This window comes from Culex pipiens, chromosome 3, assembly GCF_016801865.2.
Source record: "Culex pipiens pallens isolate TS chromosome 3, TS_CPP_V2, whole genome shotgun sequence".
NCBI lineage: Eukaryota > Metazoa > Arthropoda > Insecta > Diptera > Culicidae > Culex > Culex pipiens.
Genome location: NC_068939.1, coordinates 47,321,742 through 47,339,424, shown reverse-complemented (window position 1 = coordinate 47,339,424; position 17,683 = coordinate 47,321,742). Strand labels below are relative to the sequence as shown.

Genomic DNA, 17,683 nt, shown 5'->3' with positions numbered 1-17,683 from the left:
AGTGAACGCAACTTGCACGCAAGTTTGCGAAAAGCTTTCTCCACCTCTTCTCTTAGCTGCATAACGTCATGATTCGAAATCCGGACACATAGTAGCATATCATTTTTGTTATAGCTAGCAAAAAATCATGTAATAAGTTGGAAATGTAGAAACATCATCAGGATGTAGTATAAACAGTCAATTTCAAGAAAATGCATGCAAAATATGTCTTTTCTAACAATTTTTCATCAGAATTTTAAAATTAAAATGACTTGTTGTGCTTCGAATCCCGGACACTGATAAAAGCTGATTCGAAATCCGGACACTTTTGCTTCGAATTCCGGACACTCGATTTAACTTATGAATCGCACAAATTTGGACTGAAATGTTAGTGAATGGCATTCTTTAGGTCTCAAATAAGCTGTTAACATCAAAACAATCGATAGTTTATATAAATATTTGCTAGAATTTAAGGAAATCGAAACCATAAATTTCTGCTTTGCCTTCCCGGTGCTTCGAATGCCTTTGAAATATTTCAAGTGAAATGTTTCGCATTTTTGGTAAACTTAAAATTTTATTGTGTTTAATTGTTTTGGCATTAACTACAGCGTTCAAACAAACTTTAAATGAAAGTTGAAGTTGGAATTCATCAAATAACACAGTTTTGACATTCATAATACGAACATATATCCAAATAATTGATAAAACAAGATGAAGTGTCCGGATTTCGAAGCGTCCGGGAATTCGAATCATGACGTTATTTAGTTGGAATTTTGTGAATGAGAAAAAAGAAGATACCGTCAACTGGGGCGAATCGGGACTACAGTCTGAAAGGGGACAGCCGTTTTTAGAGCGCTTTTAAAAGCTTGAAATTTGGAAAATGGTACACTATTTTTGTTGTTCTGAGTCCAGAACTAATCAAAAATATTCTACAGTTAACACGGTTAAAACAGCTGTCCCGTTTCGCCCTAGATGACGGAACAATTTGAAATAATTTAGTTTCGAATCGCGATTTTATTGGCATCAAGAATTAGAGATTTTTGTATACAATAACAACATAAAAGTAATATAATATCGTTAATTGGCACAGAGTGGTTGTTTTAGTCAATTTGTTTTTATTCTTTGTTCGCTTGTTTGCACAAATTGATTTTACCATTTTTTTTATTGCATAATTTCTTCCTTCCATATTGCATTTGTTAGGCACAAAATTTTCACTTTAACTTATCAACCAAAAAACAAAACTTAATGGCACATCAATTCGTCGTTCTTGTTACACTCGAGGCGGGGGAAAGGTTCTGTGCAAAATGTGTTAACTTGCTCGTTCACGTGTGGTGTTAAAATTTGTCAGTAAGAATTCAAAGTTTTCCGCATTTTACATGATGCTGCAGGGCATGGCGCAGCACAGGGGCAAACAAACTGGCACCACTGCCGCGCCGGACTTGGACGTGGTTTTGGACTTGCTCTCCGCCTCGTACATGTACTTGCCGCTGGCCTTGGCGTATTCACCCTGGGGGGAGATAAACAATTATTGTATGTTGACCTCGCCGCCACTGAAGTCGTCGTCCACTCACCTGTGCCCGCCAAGCTGCGGCTTCGCTCTCCTTTTTGGCGAACATTTCATGTCCCGGGGGATAGTAAACCGGCGGTCCGGCCACGTTCTTTGAGTTGGCAACCGGAACGACCTTGCTGTCCAGAGGTTCCTCGACCAGTTTGGCCGGTGGCGAGGGCTCCCGGTGCTTGCGTGGACCGTTTCCGTTGTGGTGATGGGTGTTGCTGGTGTTGTGCGTGTGGTGCTGCGTGATGTAGGTGACTTGGCCGTTCTGCGAGTTAAAAGTATATTTATTATTTTATTTTTTTAAATTATTCAAACATAGTTCCAATAGAATTTGCAGCATAACATAGGTAACTTTGGTGCCAACTGCGAAAGATTAGTGTAAATTCAAGTTTTTTGAAAGAGAGTATTTTTTTTTATTTTTATAATTCACAAGTTTCAAAAATCTTTGGTATGTAGCGTAAAGGAAAAATTTGAAAATTGTTTATTTCTGAAAAAGTTAATTTAACACATTTAGACGTTGCGACATTTTTCCCTTTTTCAAAAAAAAGAAAAAACCATTCCAAATCTTAAATGTTATTTCAGATTCGGATCTGAAATTGAATTTGCTACAAGTAGTGACTATGGAAAACTAATTTTAAGTTGAACTTTTTATTTGCCACATCAATTACTCCGTGACGTTGCAACAGAGTGAGAAATAGCAAAATTTAGACCCTTTTTGGTTTTATACAAATTATCAACTCATGTTTTAGTTATGACAAACATTTGACATTGTTATTCTAGCAGCGATTGATGATTAAACCAATAAAAAATGAATACATAATTAAAATGTTCGACGGCCAAAAGGAGTCATTTTTGTCGCTGGAGAATGTGTCATTGAAAATCGCCCTTTTTTTCGTGTACCTATTTTTTCTGAATAGTCCTCGTTAATACCTACAACTTTGCGGAAGACACCAAATCTATCAAAAAATTTCTTGAGGCTGTATTTCAGCAACCATCATTCCGATCAATAAAGTAAAAAAAAACTGTGTGTATAGTTGCTCAAATAAATAAATAAATTGAAACAGAAAACTTTATTAAAAAATGTAAGATAATTTCATCATTTAAAAAAATCATTCCTCCGGTACCAGATTTTGCACCACTCTAGCGCGCAAGATGCCTTTTTTTAGTATTTTGAAAATTAAAAAATGCATGCATTGGGAATTCATCTATTGGTTAGAAAAAGTCGAAAAGTCAAAAAAGTGTAGGATTTTATCCGTACACTTAGGTTATGATTACCGTAAAACGGGGTGACTTTGATAGCCGGGGTGACTTTGATAGGTTTGAGATTTTACCGCAAAATGAAGAGTACAAATAAATGACATACGGAATGGTTTGGAATCAAACTGACCGGGGTAGAGAAGTGTTCAAAGTACCTAAAGAAGAACTTTTCATAAATTTTTTAAATGTTTAAATAGTTAGTTAACTATAACTAAGAAAATGTTGATGATAGGCATTATTTAAAACTTCTCAAAGTGTCATGATTTCTCAATGAACATGATTTTGAATCGGAAAACGGAATGCATTTTCGGATTCTTTGGACAATTTTCCACAAGGAGATGGTAAAATAAGTTTGTAAATAATAAATTATATGTGTTTTTAAAACACAATTCAATAAAATCTCCAAATTTAAAGGCGATTTCAGTTGAACAAATTTCATGTAAAGTGTGAAAACTTGTGATTCGTGCTTTGAATTTTGTATAAAATGCAATATAAATCGATATTTTTATAAACAAAACTAGTTTTAACGAATTTAAGGAAAAATTCCAACATTTTAACAATTTTACCTGAAATTTATATGTATTTTGTTAAAAAGCTTATAAACTTAGTTAACTAAATGTAAACATTGATTTTCTTTCTTTAAAACTTTATCAGCAACCTTAGTGATGGTACATTTGACGTAAAAATTAAGTTTGAACACCTTAAATCTGATTTTAACAAGAAAAACTATGTTGATAGTCACCCCGGAATTTGAACTAAGAATTTTTAACGTAACTATTTTTCCATACACTTTTGAAAACACTTTTTTTTTCAAAAATAGTGCATGGACTTTGTTTGGCCTACCCCAGTACATGTTTTAAAAATAAAAATCTTGAGAAAAACTTTAACAGTTGGAAAATATTCCAAAAACAAATTGAAATCCTATCAAAGTCACCCCGGTTTACGGTATATCATAACCTACAACTTTTCCGAAGACACTAAGTCGATCAAATATATTAAGAGGCAGTATTTGTAAATATTGCTCGGTTTGTTCTAGAGGTCGTATCGAGGTGCTCCGATTTGGATGAAACTTTCAGCGTTTGTTTGTCTATACTTGAGATGAACTCATGCCAAATATGGGCCCTCTACGACAAAGGGAAGTGGGGTAAAACGGGCATTGAAGTTTGAGGTCCAAAAAACATTAAAAATCTTAAAATTGCTCGCATTTCCGTAAAACTTAATCAATTCCAACTCTCTTAGATGCATTGGAAAGGACTTTTGAAGCCCTTTAAAATGTGCTATAGACATCCAGGATTGGTTTGACTTTTTCTCATAGCTTTTGCAAATTACTGTTAAAAATGGATTTTTTTAAAACCTTAATAACTTTTGGCAACAGCCTCCAACACCCATACTCTCATAGGTCAAAAGTTAGGGAATTTCATGGACTATAAGCCTACGGTATTGACTTTTTGGCCAATCGCAGTTTTTCTCATAGTTTTACGATTTTTCTAGAACAAACATTTTACAACGTTAGTTTTTACCCTGTAGGCCAAGAAGACGGCTTTTTTTGGTCTCAATTTTGTCATATTCGGAATCCTCGGACAATTTCACGTAAATTAGAAGTATTGGAGTTGTAATTTTGATAAAAAAAAAAAATAAAACGTTTTTGAAAAAAAGAAATAGATCTTATTTACCCTATGATCAATACGTCAAATGTTGTATCAAGTAGGCGAAAACTTGTTTTACCCCTAATCCGACAAAATGCTAAATAATATTTTAATTAATTCTAAATGGCATTTTTTCCAATCAAATTCAAAATTCCAACACCCCAATCTAATGTAAAATTTTCCGAGGATTTCGAATATGTCAAAATTGAGACCAAAAAGTGCCGTCTTCTTGGCCTACAGGGTAAAAACTAACGTTGAAAAATGTTAGTTCTAGGAAAATCGTAAAACTATGAGAAAAACTGCGATTGGCAAAAAAGTTAATACCGTAGGCTTATAGTCCATGAAATTCCCTAACTTTTGACCTATGGGAGTATGGGTGTTGGAGGCTGTTGCCAAAAGTTATTAAGGTTTTAAAAAAATCCATTTTTGCTATTCCGTCGTGAAACTACTTACTTTTCCTGTCATTCTTGAACGACGAAATAGCCTACTTTTCTGTACCAAAAATAACAGAATCGAATAGCAACACTTTTCAAAATAAATGCTGAAAAGTTCTACTTTTCAGCACTGAAATGGGTGCTGAAAAGTTGAACTTTTCAGCACTTGTTTCGAAAAGTAACACTTTTCAACATTTTTTTGATTTAAACGATTTATTGACAAAATACATGAAAATTCGACTTAAAATTTCACTCAATGGGTGTTTTTCTAAATTGCAAAAAATGTTGTATGGAACTCGTTGCAAAACTTGATTTTTTCAGCACTCGTCGTATTTATCCAACTCGGTGAACCTCGTTGGATAAATGTACGACTCGTGCTGAAAAAATCCTCTTTTTGCAACATGTTGCATAAACTACTATTTTAACAGTAATTTGCAAAAGCTATGAGAAAAAGTCAAACCAATCCTGGATGTCTATAGCACACTTTGAAGAGCTTCAAAAGTCCATTCGAATGCATCTAAGAGAGTTGGAATTGATGAAGTTTTACGGAAATGCGAGCAATTTTAAGATTTTTCATGTTTTTTGGACCTCAAACTTCAATGCCCGTTTTACCCCACTTCCCTTTGTCGTAGAGGGTTCATATTTGGCATGAGTTCATCTCATGTATAGACAAACAAACCCTGAAAGTTTCATCCAAATCGGAGCACCTCGATACGACCTGTTTCACATCGGTGAAAAACTCGCTCTTAAATCAGATAGTGGTACTCAAGTAAAATAATAATTTACCTAAATTTTCACAATAAAGTTTGAAAAAGCGTTTTATTGGAAATTTACAGATTTTTTCGATAAAAAAAAGCTGTAGAGCGATATATTTTTTAGTTCAAGACGTACAAATACGCAATCAACTCCGTTGTGAATCAACTTTGTTTTGCATTCACTATCTAACGTTAACAAGACCTTTTTTTCCACCAAAAATAATGAAATCGAAAAATATTTAATTTTTTATAAAACTGCTGTTGTTGTTGATTTAATTTTTGACACGACAAACGGTGAATTTACTAAACATTTGACAGCAATATTGAGAAGCATTACTTTACATACATTAAAAGCGCTGAAAAAATCAACTTAACAGCATCATTTTCTGTAGAACTTTTCAGCCCTTGTATAGAAAAGTATTACTTTTCGAATCTGTAGTTTTCTATATAAAAAAGTCGGACTTTTCGTCGTTCAAAATTGGCATGATAAGTAAGTTGTTACACGACGAAAAAAATGAAAATGTTTTGTATACAAGTTTTTGAAATTCAGTCGTGAAACAACTTACTTATCATGCCAATTTTGAACAACGAAAAGTCCGATTTTTTTATACAAAAATCTACAGAATCGAAAAAAAATCGAAAAGTTCTATAGAAAATGATGCTGTAAAGTTGAATTTTTCAGCGCTTGTATTGTAAAGTAATGCTTTTCAATTTTGCTGTCAAATGTTTAGTAAATTCACCGTTTGTCGTGTCAAAAATTCCACGAGATTTTAGGCCGACTTTTCAAGTTTATCCTTTGACACTGTTGCTCGGATGGCACCTCGACGGGTGGAGCAGGTTAACAGTACAAAGTTGATTGAGAGCAGAGATATCGATTTATGAATAGAATAGATTTGCTCAAGTGCTTAATTGCCAGTGATAGTAAAATAATGATTTAATAACTAGTTCAAGTCACAGCACCTTTGCTCGAGTGGCACGCCGACTTGTTTCAAGATTTAAATTGTAAAATCTTCTTGATATAAAAAACACTATTTGGAATGTACCTAATTGTAAATATCCTACAAATTGTAATAATTGTTAAAATTTTGTATCCGAGTCTGTAAAAAATGTTTAAATACCCTTTTCAGTTTAAAAAATTAAAAGCATAACCTAGCAACATCAATTTCGAAGGTCAAAATCTTTAGAAAACCATAATTTGCAACACTCTAAGCTCCACCTACCTCCCCAAGTGTGGCCATCAGATCCTCGACGCGCTTCGGCGGACTTCCGTCGACCTCGTTCTGCGGCACCATCCCGTCGGTCGGGAACGGCTGCAGCAGCGGTTCCCGTTCCTCCGGCGGCGGATACAGGTTCCGGGTGGCATTCGTCGTTGTCGAGCTGTACTTGTACGTGACGGTCGTGGGCGGTGCCGGCATCTGTTGCGGTTCCCGGGGGTAGGTGCCGTGACGGGAATCGGGGTAGTCCACGATGGGGACCGGGGAGCCGTATCGGTTTGTGGTGTTGTTGTTGCTGGTGCGCTCCTCGCGGTAGATGTACGTGTTGGGTCCTGGTGGTGGTGGTTCGATGGCTTGGAAGTTGGTTGCTGGGTGGGTCGGATGTTCCGGATAGTAGTTTGTGGTTGAGTGCTTGGTATCCTTCTTGTAGTAGATCGATTTGGCCGTGTTTGGGGGTAGTTGGTGGTCCAGGATGGTTGGTACCGGGTACTCTTGGACGTTGTTCGACGTGTTGATGGTTTCGTTCTTGACCAGGATGGTCTTATGGCTTGGGTTGACGTGCTGGGTAGGTGAGAGGTCACGTTCAGGATAGGCAATCGGCAGCGTGTTGGATGTTTGGTGGAGAGATTCGTTCCGGTAGGAGAGGGACTGGTTCAGCTCACTGTCCGGTGGAAGTTCGTATGTGTATGTCCTCACCGTGGTCGTCACCTTCGTATTCGGACGAGGTAAAATATTATCTGAAAGTTGAATATTGGCCAGTGCCTTAGCTGCCGGGGCCGAATCAACCGAAACCGTCTCATTGTAGTGGACATTTCGGGGGACCAGTTCCGAATTCGGGGAAACCGTGCGCGTTTCGGTGTAATACTGTTCGGACCGGACTGGGGTGACCGTCCGGGAGCGGTTGTTGATTCCGCCGTAGATGTTCGTGGAGCTGGAGTTGACCGTGGTGGAGGCGTTCTCGTACGAGGGACTACGCTGCCGCGAACGGGACTGACGGATCTCGTAGCTGCCTGGGGAATCGAACACGAGTTCACGCGACACGGGATGTTTGTTGGCACCGCCGGCCGATGAGTATGTTGTTGTGGTTTTGATGATTTTGGTGCCGGGTTCGCTGGAAGAGGATTGATAAGGTTAAAAATCAGTTGGAATTTATCTGGAGATATTTATCAAGCTTACATCAATCCGGAGTCAATTCCGCTGCGGTTGAGACTGCGTTGGCCTGAAATTAAAATAAGTAATTGATAAAAATTTGATTTAGGATTTTTATAAACAAAGTTGCAAAAAACTTTGCATCTTCCCTTCGACTTCAAACTTTTGCATGAATCATCCACCTGTAGACGCGATTCGTCTGATATCTAGCGTCGAAAACTCATCGTTTTTCTTTTGCCTCAGCCAAGTTTTCACCACCACGCTCTCACACCGGCTGGTTTAGACGGTCTAATTTTAGAACCTCGACTTGACATTGGACCACTTTCTGGTGCTGTTGGGGGCAATCCCCGGTGAGCACGCGTCTCGCCTCAACGCAATGATTAATCATCCGAAATTTTGGCCACCTTCTCTTTTTTTGAAGATCATGCAGTTGTTGTTCGTTTTATGCTCGAGAGTTTTTCACCATGATTTTTTGGAATTTAATTCTTGTTACATACTAAAGTTACTCACTTCGATCCAGCGACGAGTCCCGTTCCCGCTCCAGATCGTTGAGCAGCGTGTCCAGTTGATTAATGTTCCGCTGGTAGACCTCGCTGACCCCCTCCGAGGGACCGGTGCCGCCGCCACCGCCACCGGAGCTACTGCTCTTGTACTCGTACTTGGCCGTTTTGTACACCTTGCTGCTGTTTTGCTGCTTTTGTTCAAGTCGGGTCCAATTTCGTTCGGGGAGTTCCGGTTGGAGTTGGTCAGCATGCAGATGTTCACCGAGGGTGGCGCGCAGGGTAGTTTCGTTCCAGCAAGTCATCAAACGCGCAGTAATGACAGGGTGAAAATGAGAACGGAGAACATAATTAGAGTTGGGTGGGAAATTAAAGGGAATTGAATATTAGATGATGAGAAATTTAATTAACTTTTAAAAGCTTCTTCATAATCTACTGCCATCAGTTCAGTTCCTAAAAACAACTTCTCAAATTTGAACCAATGTTTGTATTGTGTCAATTTTGTCAATTTTGACAATTTTGACAATTTTGACAATTTTGTCAATTTTGACAATTTTGACAATTTTGACAATTTTGACAATTTTGACAATTTTGACAATTTTGACAATTTTGACAATTTTGACAATTTTGACAATTTTGACAATTTTGACAATTTTGACAATTTTGACAATTTTGACAATTTTGACAATTTTGACAATTTTGGCAATTTTGACAATTTTGACAATTTTGACAATTTTGACAATTTTGACAATTTTGACAATTTTGACAATTTTGTCAATTTTGTCAATTTTGTCAATTTTGTCAATTTTGTCAATTTTGTCAATTTTGTCAATTTTGTCAATTTTGTCAATTTTGTCAATTTTGTCAATTTTGTCATTTAGTTTTACGTTTTTAGTTTTAAGGTGGTAATTGTAAAATTATTTAATTGACCCATCAGTCCTGAACGAAGAATCGCTCTTAAACAGACTTTTGCGGCAAAATCCCTGTTTAATTTCAATAAAGTCATGTCCAGTTGAGAAAAGAGTAATTACAGCTCACAGTGAAAATAGACAAAAAACATCAGCCAACAATAACTTCCGCTTACCGTTTGCAGGTTCGGGCTGAGGGACCGCTCCCGGGCCACCGTGGTGACATTGGCCGGCTGGAGGTACTGCACTTCACGGGTCGACGAGTACGTTCCGCCACCCCCGTGGTGGATGGGTTGGCCTAATGAGCTGCCGGGACGGGACACGCTGGCCTGGAGATCCTCCAGGAGGTTATCTGCAACAGATGGGGGTTCAAATTTTTGAATTGAGTTTTTTGTTGCTAAACAAGAATTGTGGGCTGCTGCTTTTTGGGGCGGAAAATTGCAAGTTGGCCAGGAACTGTGCAAACTGTTCCGGCCTTGCATCCATTCATTCAGTGTTTTCATGAAAAATGAATCGAGAGAAAAAAACCAGGAAGGAGTAAATGAGAAACGATCCGTTTTTCCACCCCCACGCCCCACTCGCCATCATGAAGAAGATGAGAATTTGAGGACGCCCCCGGGAGGGGGAAAAGGGCAATTTTGCCCCCGGAATGAGTCGTAATGCCCCGGTAAACTCGAACAATCCAACCCATTCATGGTGGTTATGGAGGAGAGTGGTTCTGTACTGAATGGATTCTTTCATGCTTTCTCTCTGCTGCTGTTCGACAAGAAAGTCCCTTCATAGTTAATGAAAATGAAAGCATGTCCGATGATTGCCTGATGGATGATGGTTTTGTGTAAGGAGATGGTAAGTTATGATTTAGATAGGTGATGGACGTTTAGGTGGTTGGTACAGTTTCCTTGTTGAATTGACAGTTTTCTTGAAATGGAAATATCTCTTCTTATTTTTACAATTTATAAGGTCAATTTTAAGCTTTGTTTGGATTAAATTTGTGGTTTAGTTTTTTTAAAAATTATTATTTCATGTTTTGACTACAGAAGCACTGAAAAAAGTTATATTATAACAATGATACAAAACTATCAGATTTGATAAATCTGTGCCACATTGTTGACAAAAATATGATGTTTAAGAAGAAAAAAATACTCCAAGTTTGTGTTAGAAATTTAAATTTAATATTTTTTTCCATTCTCTTGTAAAACTATTTACTTTTGTTGACATTTTCGAAAGACGGAACAGCCTTTTTTCCTCTGCCAAAAATAACAGAATCAAAAGGAAATACTTTTTGATACAAGGACTGAAAAGTTATACTTTTGAACACTGAAATGGGCGCGAAAGATTTTTTAGAGAATAATGAAATTCATAGAGATTTGACAAAGAGTATTTCTCTTCGCTCTGGATTTACATTTCTTTTGAATATCTTCAAATCTTCTAATATTTAAAACTCCAAATTTTCAAATCATCAAATCTTCTAATCATCAAATTTCTAAATATCAACATTTTCAAATCTTAGATTTTTAAATCTTTTAATCCTAAAATCTTAAAATCTTAAAATCTTCAAATCTTCAAATCTTCAAATCTTAAAATCTTTAAATCTTCAAATCTTCAAATCTTCAAATCTTCAAATCTTCAAATCTTCAAATCTTCAAATCCTTAAATCTTTAAGTCTTTAAATTTTTAGATTTTTAAATCTTTTAATCTTTAAATCTTTAAATCTTCAAATCTTCAAATCTTCAAATCTTCAAATCTTCAAATCTTCAAATCTTCAAATCTTCAAATCTTCAAATCTTCAAATCTTCAAATCTTCAAATCTTCAAATCTTCAAATCTTCAAATCTTCAAATCTTCAAATCTTCAAATCTTCAAATCTTCAAATCTTCAAATCTTCAAATCTTCAAATCTTTAAATCTTCAAATCTTTAAATCATTAATCTTTAAATCTTCAAATCTTCAAATCTTCAAATCTTCAAATCTTCAAATCTTCAAATCTTCAAATCTTCAAATCTTCAAATCTTCAAATCTTCAAATCTTCAAATCTTCAAATCTTCAAATCTTCAAATCTTCATATCTTCAAATCTTCAAATCTTCAAATCTTCAAATCTTCAAATCTTCAAATCTTCAAATCTTCAAATCTTCAAATCTTCAAATCTTCAAATCTTCAAATCTTCAAATCTTCAAATCTTCAAATCTTCAAATCTTCAAATCTTCAAATCTTCAAATCTTCAAATCTTCAAATCTTCAAATCTTCAAATCTTCAAATCTTCAAATCTTCAAATCTTCAAATCTTGTTAAAAATCAAATAAAAAATCATTGGATTAGTAAATCTTCATGAATTTCCTAATTCTTTGATTTGATTTGATTTGATGGGATAACCAACAGGGCCACAAGGATGACCTATGTAGCGGTTGCCTAGAATTACAGTGGCTCAGACTTAAAAGAAGCATCTTCAAATTACTGCCGTATAAAGGGCCAAAAGGGGGTGGTTGGACGCGAACAAGCAAAATCACTCACGGTGTCCTTAGGGGAAGAGAATCTCCTTCCGACAGTAACCTCCAATAACTCCGAAAAAAGTCTGACAAAGCTGAAAAACAGGGCTCGCACCCTGTTGGGGGCTTAAAAGGGCGCGGCAGACAGCTGGAAACTGACAGAAGTCAATAAGTGCAGTAATTAGACAATCCTTAAGAATTGTTCAATTAATACACTATTTTCCCCTTGTGACGTAGTTCTGGTCTTCCACTATCTACATCCAGTCTCCGCCACTACAGCATACTGTCCACTGCCCTGATGCTCCCTCCCCAATCCCCGGCTTTGATTCTAACTACTGATGAAAAGGAAAATCAAAGATGAGAAAAGGTCAATGCGGATGGAGAGCAAATCGAACTCAGTATCCCCTCACAAAGACTGGTAGTAAGTGTGAAAAAGACAGCGAAAAATATGAAGAAAGGCAGAAAAATGAAAAGATAGTATGTCAATGCGGATGGATCGATGATCCCCTCACAAGGACATAAAAGAGATAGATTGTAGAAAAAGCAAAAGAAGCTCAGGAAATCAGGAATTAGAAATAGTCCAAGTGGATGGAGAGCAAATTAGATTCTCCCCTCATAATTACATCAATATAGAAAAATATTCAACAATTCATTTGAAATGATAGAAATATTGTCTTAAATGGAATGTGTGTGTGTCAGTGTAAATGAAAGAAACTTCTGATATTCAAAAGGAAAGATCTCACCAAATCAGGAATCTTGGGCATCAGTCACGGCATCAGTCCATTTGATCGTCTCGTCACACGTCGCCTGAATCTTCAAATGTTCTTCATGTTCTTCATGAATTTCCTAATTCTCGTAAAAAATTACCCATCTTTTCTAAAACACCAACAATTAATATTTCTGGGAAATTATTCATTCTGAAATATGGGTCAGACTGGAGAATGGGATTCTGGGGAAAGACGATTCTGGAGAATGGGATAGAACCCTCCTTTTTATTTTAGAATGACCTGACAAATCGAAGGGCAAAAAATACAGAAAATATTTAAACTTTATTGACACATTTTAATGATTTTTTAAAATGCATTTCCCGCAGCAAATGTTAGAATTCAGATATTTTTTTTAAGTTTCTAGAATCTTAAGAAGTTTTAAATTGTTTTTTTTTGTGTCATAAAAGTCTCAAATTTTGAAGAATTTGTTTTTCCCCACAAATTCAGAATATTTTGTCACTTTAATGACAAAAATTTCATTATTATTTAAAATTTATGTTGAAGCTAATTAAACAATCACATATAAACAATCACAACTCTCACTAATTTGGTCTTTTAGTATAATGCATTCCAGTTATGTATACTTAAGAAAATTTGTTAAACTTTCGTCATTTTGTTATCAAATTTTAACAAATTAAATTGAAATAAAATTTGGATTTTAGGAGTTCTAAAAGTTTTTTTTTCCATTTCCAATTCCTATTTCCAACGCAATGTGTTATTGTGATATCACATCAAATAAAGTTTCTAGTTGTATCAGAAAAAATCTGAATTTTAAATTTAATTTCGGAACGCAATTGTTATTAATTCGTTGAAATTGGAATGCTAAAGATAATAAGAAACACTTTAAAGGGACCATTTGCATTATTCTTGAAAAATTTACAGTTTCAAAACGTCTTTCCAAAATTCTTACCCAAATTGCTGTCAAACTGGTTCGCGTGTGTCCCCGGCGAGAGGGGCCGCGAGGGGCTCAGTGTGCGGACCACGTTGTGATACTCTTCCCGCCGTTCTCGAGTGGTTGTCATGATTTCCGCCTGGTGGGGATCTGCAAATTAAACGCGAAGAAACGATAAAGGAAACAAGGTTAATAATCTACACGAAAAACACGTTCACAATTGGGTAAACACCGCTTCGAAGGATCCTCGTGACAACGATTCAGTGAGTGGAGCTGAGTTGCTTTGAATTTCTCCGGAATTTAAGATGAGATGAGACTGTGGTCAAAGTTTTGCCAACTCATGGATTAAGAACATACACATGGGGTCGTAAACTGATCCAAAACAGCAGGAAAGCGCAGCTATTCGATGGTTATTTGAAATGTTTATTTGGATTTGTGTAACTGAAGAGTTGTTTTGGATGCTCGTGGGTGTTTGAAATCGGTTTTTTATGGGTTTGAAGAAAATTAGCAATTTTCAACTGTTTTTGCATTTCAATTTTGCAAAAGACAGCCTGTTTTTTCATCAGAAATTTAATTAACGGAAATGATCTCTCCAACTTTACAATGCTAATGATCATTCATCAAGCGGAGAGTATTATAAATGAATATGGCTCGTAACGTGTGTGTGGGATCGGAGTGTTTGCCGCGTGTAGATCATCACTCTAATTGCCTACATGCTCCAGGCCAATCAATGAGATCATCTTGGACCGCGGTCAGACCCATTGACTGGTGGAGAAATGTAACAACATGGGACTCTTTTTTCCTGATCAACGATGACCTACATTATGACAAAAAAAGTTTGTTTCTGAGTACTCCGTCAACCAAACCTTCTTTATGGAACAAGTACAACGTTGCCTCAAATGACACCCGAGTTGGAAGTAAATCTCCAAAGTGACAACCTGAATCACCCTTTTATGCGATTCTCATCCGGTGACGCGACATCGCCGTAAAATCCCATAATCCGGCGTTTCACGCTGAATCCAACCGGAGTCAACTTCCGGACTTGACAGTGCAATCACCTCATGAATGCACAAGGTCAGACTGCACCACCATCAGCACTGACCAACTCTTCGGATGTGGCTGGTTAATCTTGAAGCTTTCGCGCAAACAAAGTATCAACGTTTCAAAGCTCACGATGCTGGCAGGTCCATGCGGCCGTTCAGTCGAATGGTGACGTTGACCGTGAGCCGATGTTGGATGGCCATATATAGCGAATCCCGCCGATTCCAAAGGCTTCGAGTCAGAGTCACTGTCAAGGTAACGGAACAAACATTGACCAAATACAATGCGGCGGCGGCGTGCTTCGACGTCGTTTTCGCACTTTTTTTGTAGTAGGTACCGTGATTTGGGGTGAATTTCGGATCTTTAGTGATTTGGACAATGTTGGTTTTAAGATATAAATCAGGTTTAAAACTGTAAGTTTTATAAGTATATTGCTGCTTAAAAAATAGTGATTTTTGAGGCAAGTAGGGGAAATATACTCATTTTAATCACTCTAAGCCGATCGACCAATTCTCATCACTTTATCCGTTTTCCACTATTAAATCAAAATTTTCAGATGTATTTACAATGGAGAGCTGCTTGCTCACTTTTATTTGAGCTATTTAATACTTTGGAACAGTCAAAAACACTTTATGAAAGCTGCAATTCATGATCAAAGTGCTGATATGAAGATAATAGAAATTGGCTGAGAAAGGGTATAGTTCCCCTACTCTAGTATATTAAACCTTCTTGACAAAAATAATCCGATATCTAAAAAAAAAAAAAATTTAAATTGGCCATCTTTGAAAAAAAGCAAGCAAACAAAGTCCGAAGAAGCAAAATATAGAGAATTTTCTCAGCTTTTCAAAAATATTTTTTTCAAAGGTGGGCAAACATGTGCACTAATTTAAAAAAATGAAAAACTGCGACTTCTTTGAAAAAAGTTACAAAAAAATGGCTATAACTTGAAAACGGTGCAATTTATCAAAATTTCACTAAAGTACTTTTTGATTGCAAATTCAATTTTACATCGAAAACTAAAGTTGAAAAATGTTTGCGACCAAAATTTCGTTTTTTTGAAAAAATCAGTATTGATTAAAAAGTTCATAACTCGGTCAATGATTTTTTGCACAACCTGGAAATTTCTGAAAAGTTGGCATTTTATGTCATCTAAAACATATCAAAAAATAAAAAAAAATTTAAAATAGTGTTTTTTGCAAATCAAGTTTGAGTGATAAAAAGTTAAATAAAAAAATCACCAAATTTTTTTTACCGTGTATTATTTTTTTCCAGTGTAGTTCGTATCCATACCTACAACTTTGCCGAAGACACCAAATCGATCAAAAAATTCCTTCAAAAGATACAGATTTTTGAATTTTCATACATCATTTTTGTATGGACAAATTAATGATGCAAAATGGCTTCTTTGGGCATACCGAAGGCACAGAAAAAGTTTCAGTCGGACAAAAAAATACAAAAATTAAAATTGAAGAAAAAATACCGATTTCGTAGAGAATTGCTCACATATAAAAACACTTTTTGAACAGAAAAAAGAAAAATATGAATCTCTGCCCTTAAGCCAGATAAAACAATTTGCAACAACGGATCTCAGTACAAATTTAAAGGTATGTTCATACAAAAGTGTTGATTAGTTTTATTTCTTTAATTGTAAATTAGGCATTGAAGATACCCTCGAACAAACCTTCAGAAATTAATGTAAATGAAATTGAACAGTTTTTTGCTAAACTATGATAAAATGCTCTGATTTCAAATAAATATCTTGATCAGGTAATTTTTATACTGAGCAATTTTTCGAAATCGATGGATTTCGACCATTTTTATTTTTGTTTTTATTTATAATGAAGACATTTTGTGTCATTGGTGTCCCGTACAAGTCTCCATACAATTTTGGCAGCTGTTCATACAAAAATGGTACGTAAATATTTGAAAATCTGTAATTTTTGAAGAAATTTTCTGATCGATTTGATGTCTACGGCAAAGTTGTAGCTCATGACTATTCAGCGATTAAAAAAAAAACAAGAAAATTCCAGTTTTTGAAGTTTCATAACATTCCCTCATTTTCAAACATTCAATATTACGCCCATCTAAACTATTAGTCTTAATTCCAAAGTAATAAAAAACTTCAAATCAAAAAAATCAAATTATTCGCTCTACAGCATTGCCTTGGCGTTCTCGATTACGAGATTCCTACTCGAAACTAGGTGTCCGAAGGTTTGATTGTTGAGGCAATTGCAAACCTCTTTTTACACCTAAGCTTCCATCCACCCCGGGATTCGAACTGACGACCTTTGGATTGTGAGTCCACCTGCCTACCAGCGACTCCACCGAGACAGGACCCAGGGAGACGACTCCTTGCACCTGGACTGAGCTTACGACCTAACCTCTAGGTTAGACCGGGGCCAACATTTACTTCCCTGTCCGACGGAAAGCGTGATCAGACAAATCTCGTCTCAAAATTTGCCACCGGGACCGTCTGGGATCAAACCCAGGCCGACTGGGTGAAAGGCAACCACGCTTACCCCTACACCACGGTCCCGGCCGAATAATAAAAAACTTAAAGATCATAAATTTCACAAATGTTTCATTTTTCAACACTGAAAATTTTACCATTAATTGCTTAGATTGTTATTAGTTAATTTTGGCTTCAAATATTCACGCGTTTAGATTTTTAAAAATAAAATTGGAAAAAATATTTATTGAGCAATTTTATTAGAAATTATGTGAACTTTTCGAAAATAATATATCATGGACAATCATGAACAGTATTTTTAAAAATCGAAAAAGGGGATTTTTTTTTAGCTAAAATAAACTTCGCATGGCTATATCTTGAAAACGGTGCAGTTTACCAAAAAAACTTGTTGAGTGCTTTTCGATTACAAATTTAATTTTACATTAAAAATCAGAAGTCAAAACAAATTTTCGCTATAATTTCTTCTTTTCCAAAAAACACATTTTTTCAAAAATATCATAAATTTTTCGACATTATTTTTGTCCTTACTCCTCTATGGTTTAGAAGTTGCGGTTTTAAGTCTCCAAAAACTTATAAAAAAAATAAAAATTTAAACATACGGATTTTGGTTTTTTTTTAAATTTAATTTAGAACCC

At 35.9% G+C, this 17,683-nt stretch overlaps 1 protein-coding gene across 4 annotated transcripts in view; it reads right to left on the bottom strand.

Annotated features, from left to right (window-relative positions):
• Positions 1–973: 973 nt before the first annotated feature.
• The window catches only part of LOC120412588 (uncharacterized), a 38,334-nt gene continuing 21,624 nt past the window's right edge, over positions 974–17,683 (bottom strand). For all 4 annotated transcript variants that reach the window (XM_039573103.2, XM_039573104.1, XM_052710896.1 and 1 more), the window contains 7 exons: positions 13,556–13,687; positions 9,574–9,749; positions 8,500–8,680; positions 8,017–8,059; positions 6,847–7,951; positions 1,551–1,799; positions 974–1,486 (listed from right to left, as the gene is read on the bottom strand). In XM_039573103.2, the coding sequence (XP_039429037.1) occupies positions 1,352–1,486; positions 1,551–1,799; positions 6,847–7,951; positions 8,017–8,059; positions 8,500–8,680; positions 9,574–9,749; positions 13,556–13,667 (2,001 nt within the window). In that variant the 5' untranslated portion in view covers positions 13,668–13,687 and the 3' untranslated portion in view covers positions 974–1,351. The remainder of the gene's footprint in view (positions 1,487–1,550; positions 1,800–6,846; positions 7,952–8,016; positions 8,060–8,499; positions 8,681–9,573; positions 9,750–13,555; positions 13,688–17,683) is intronic.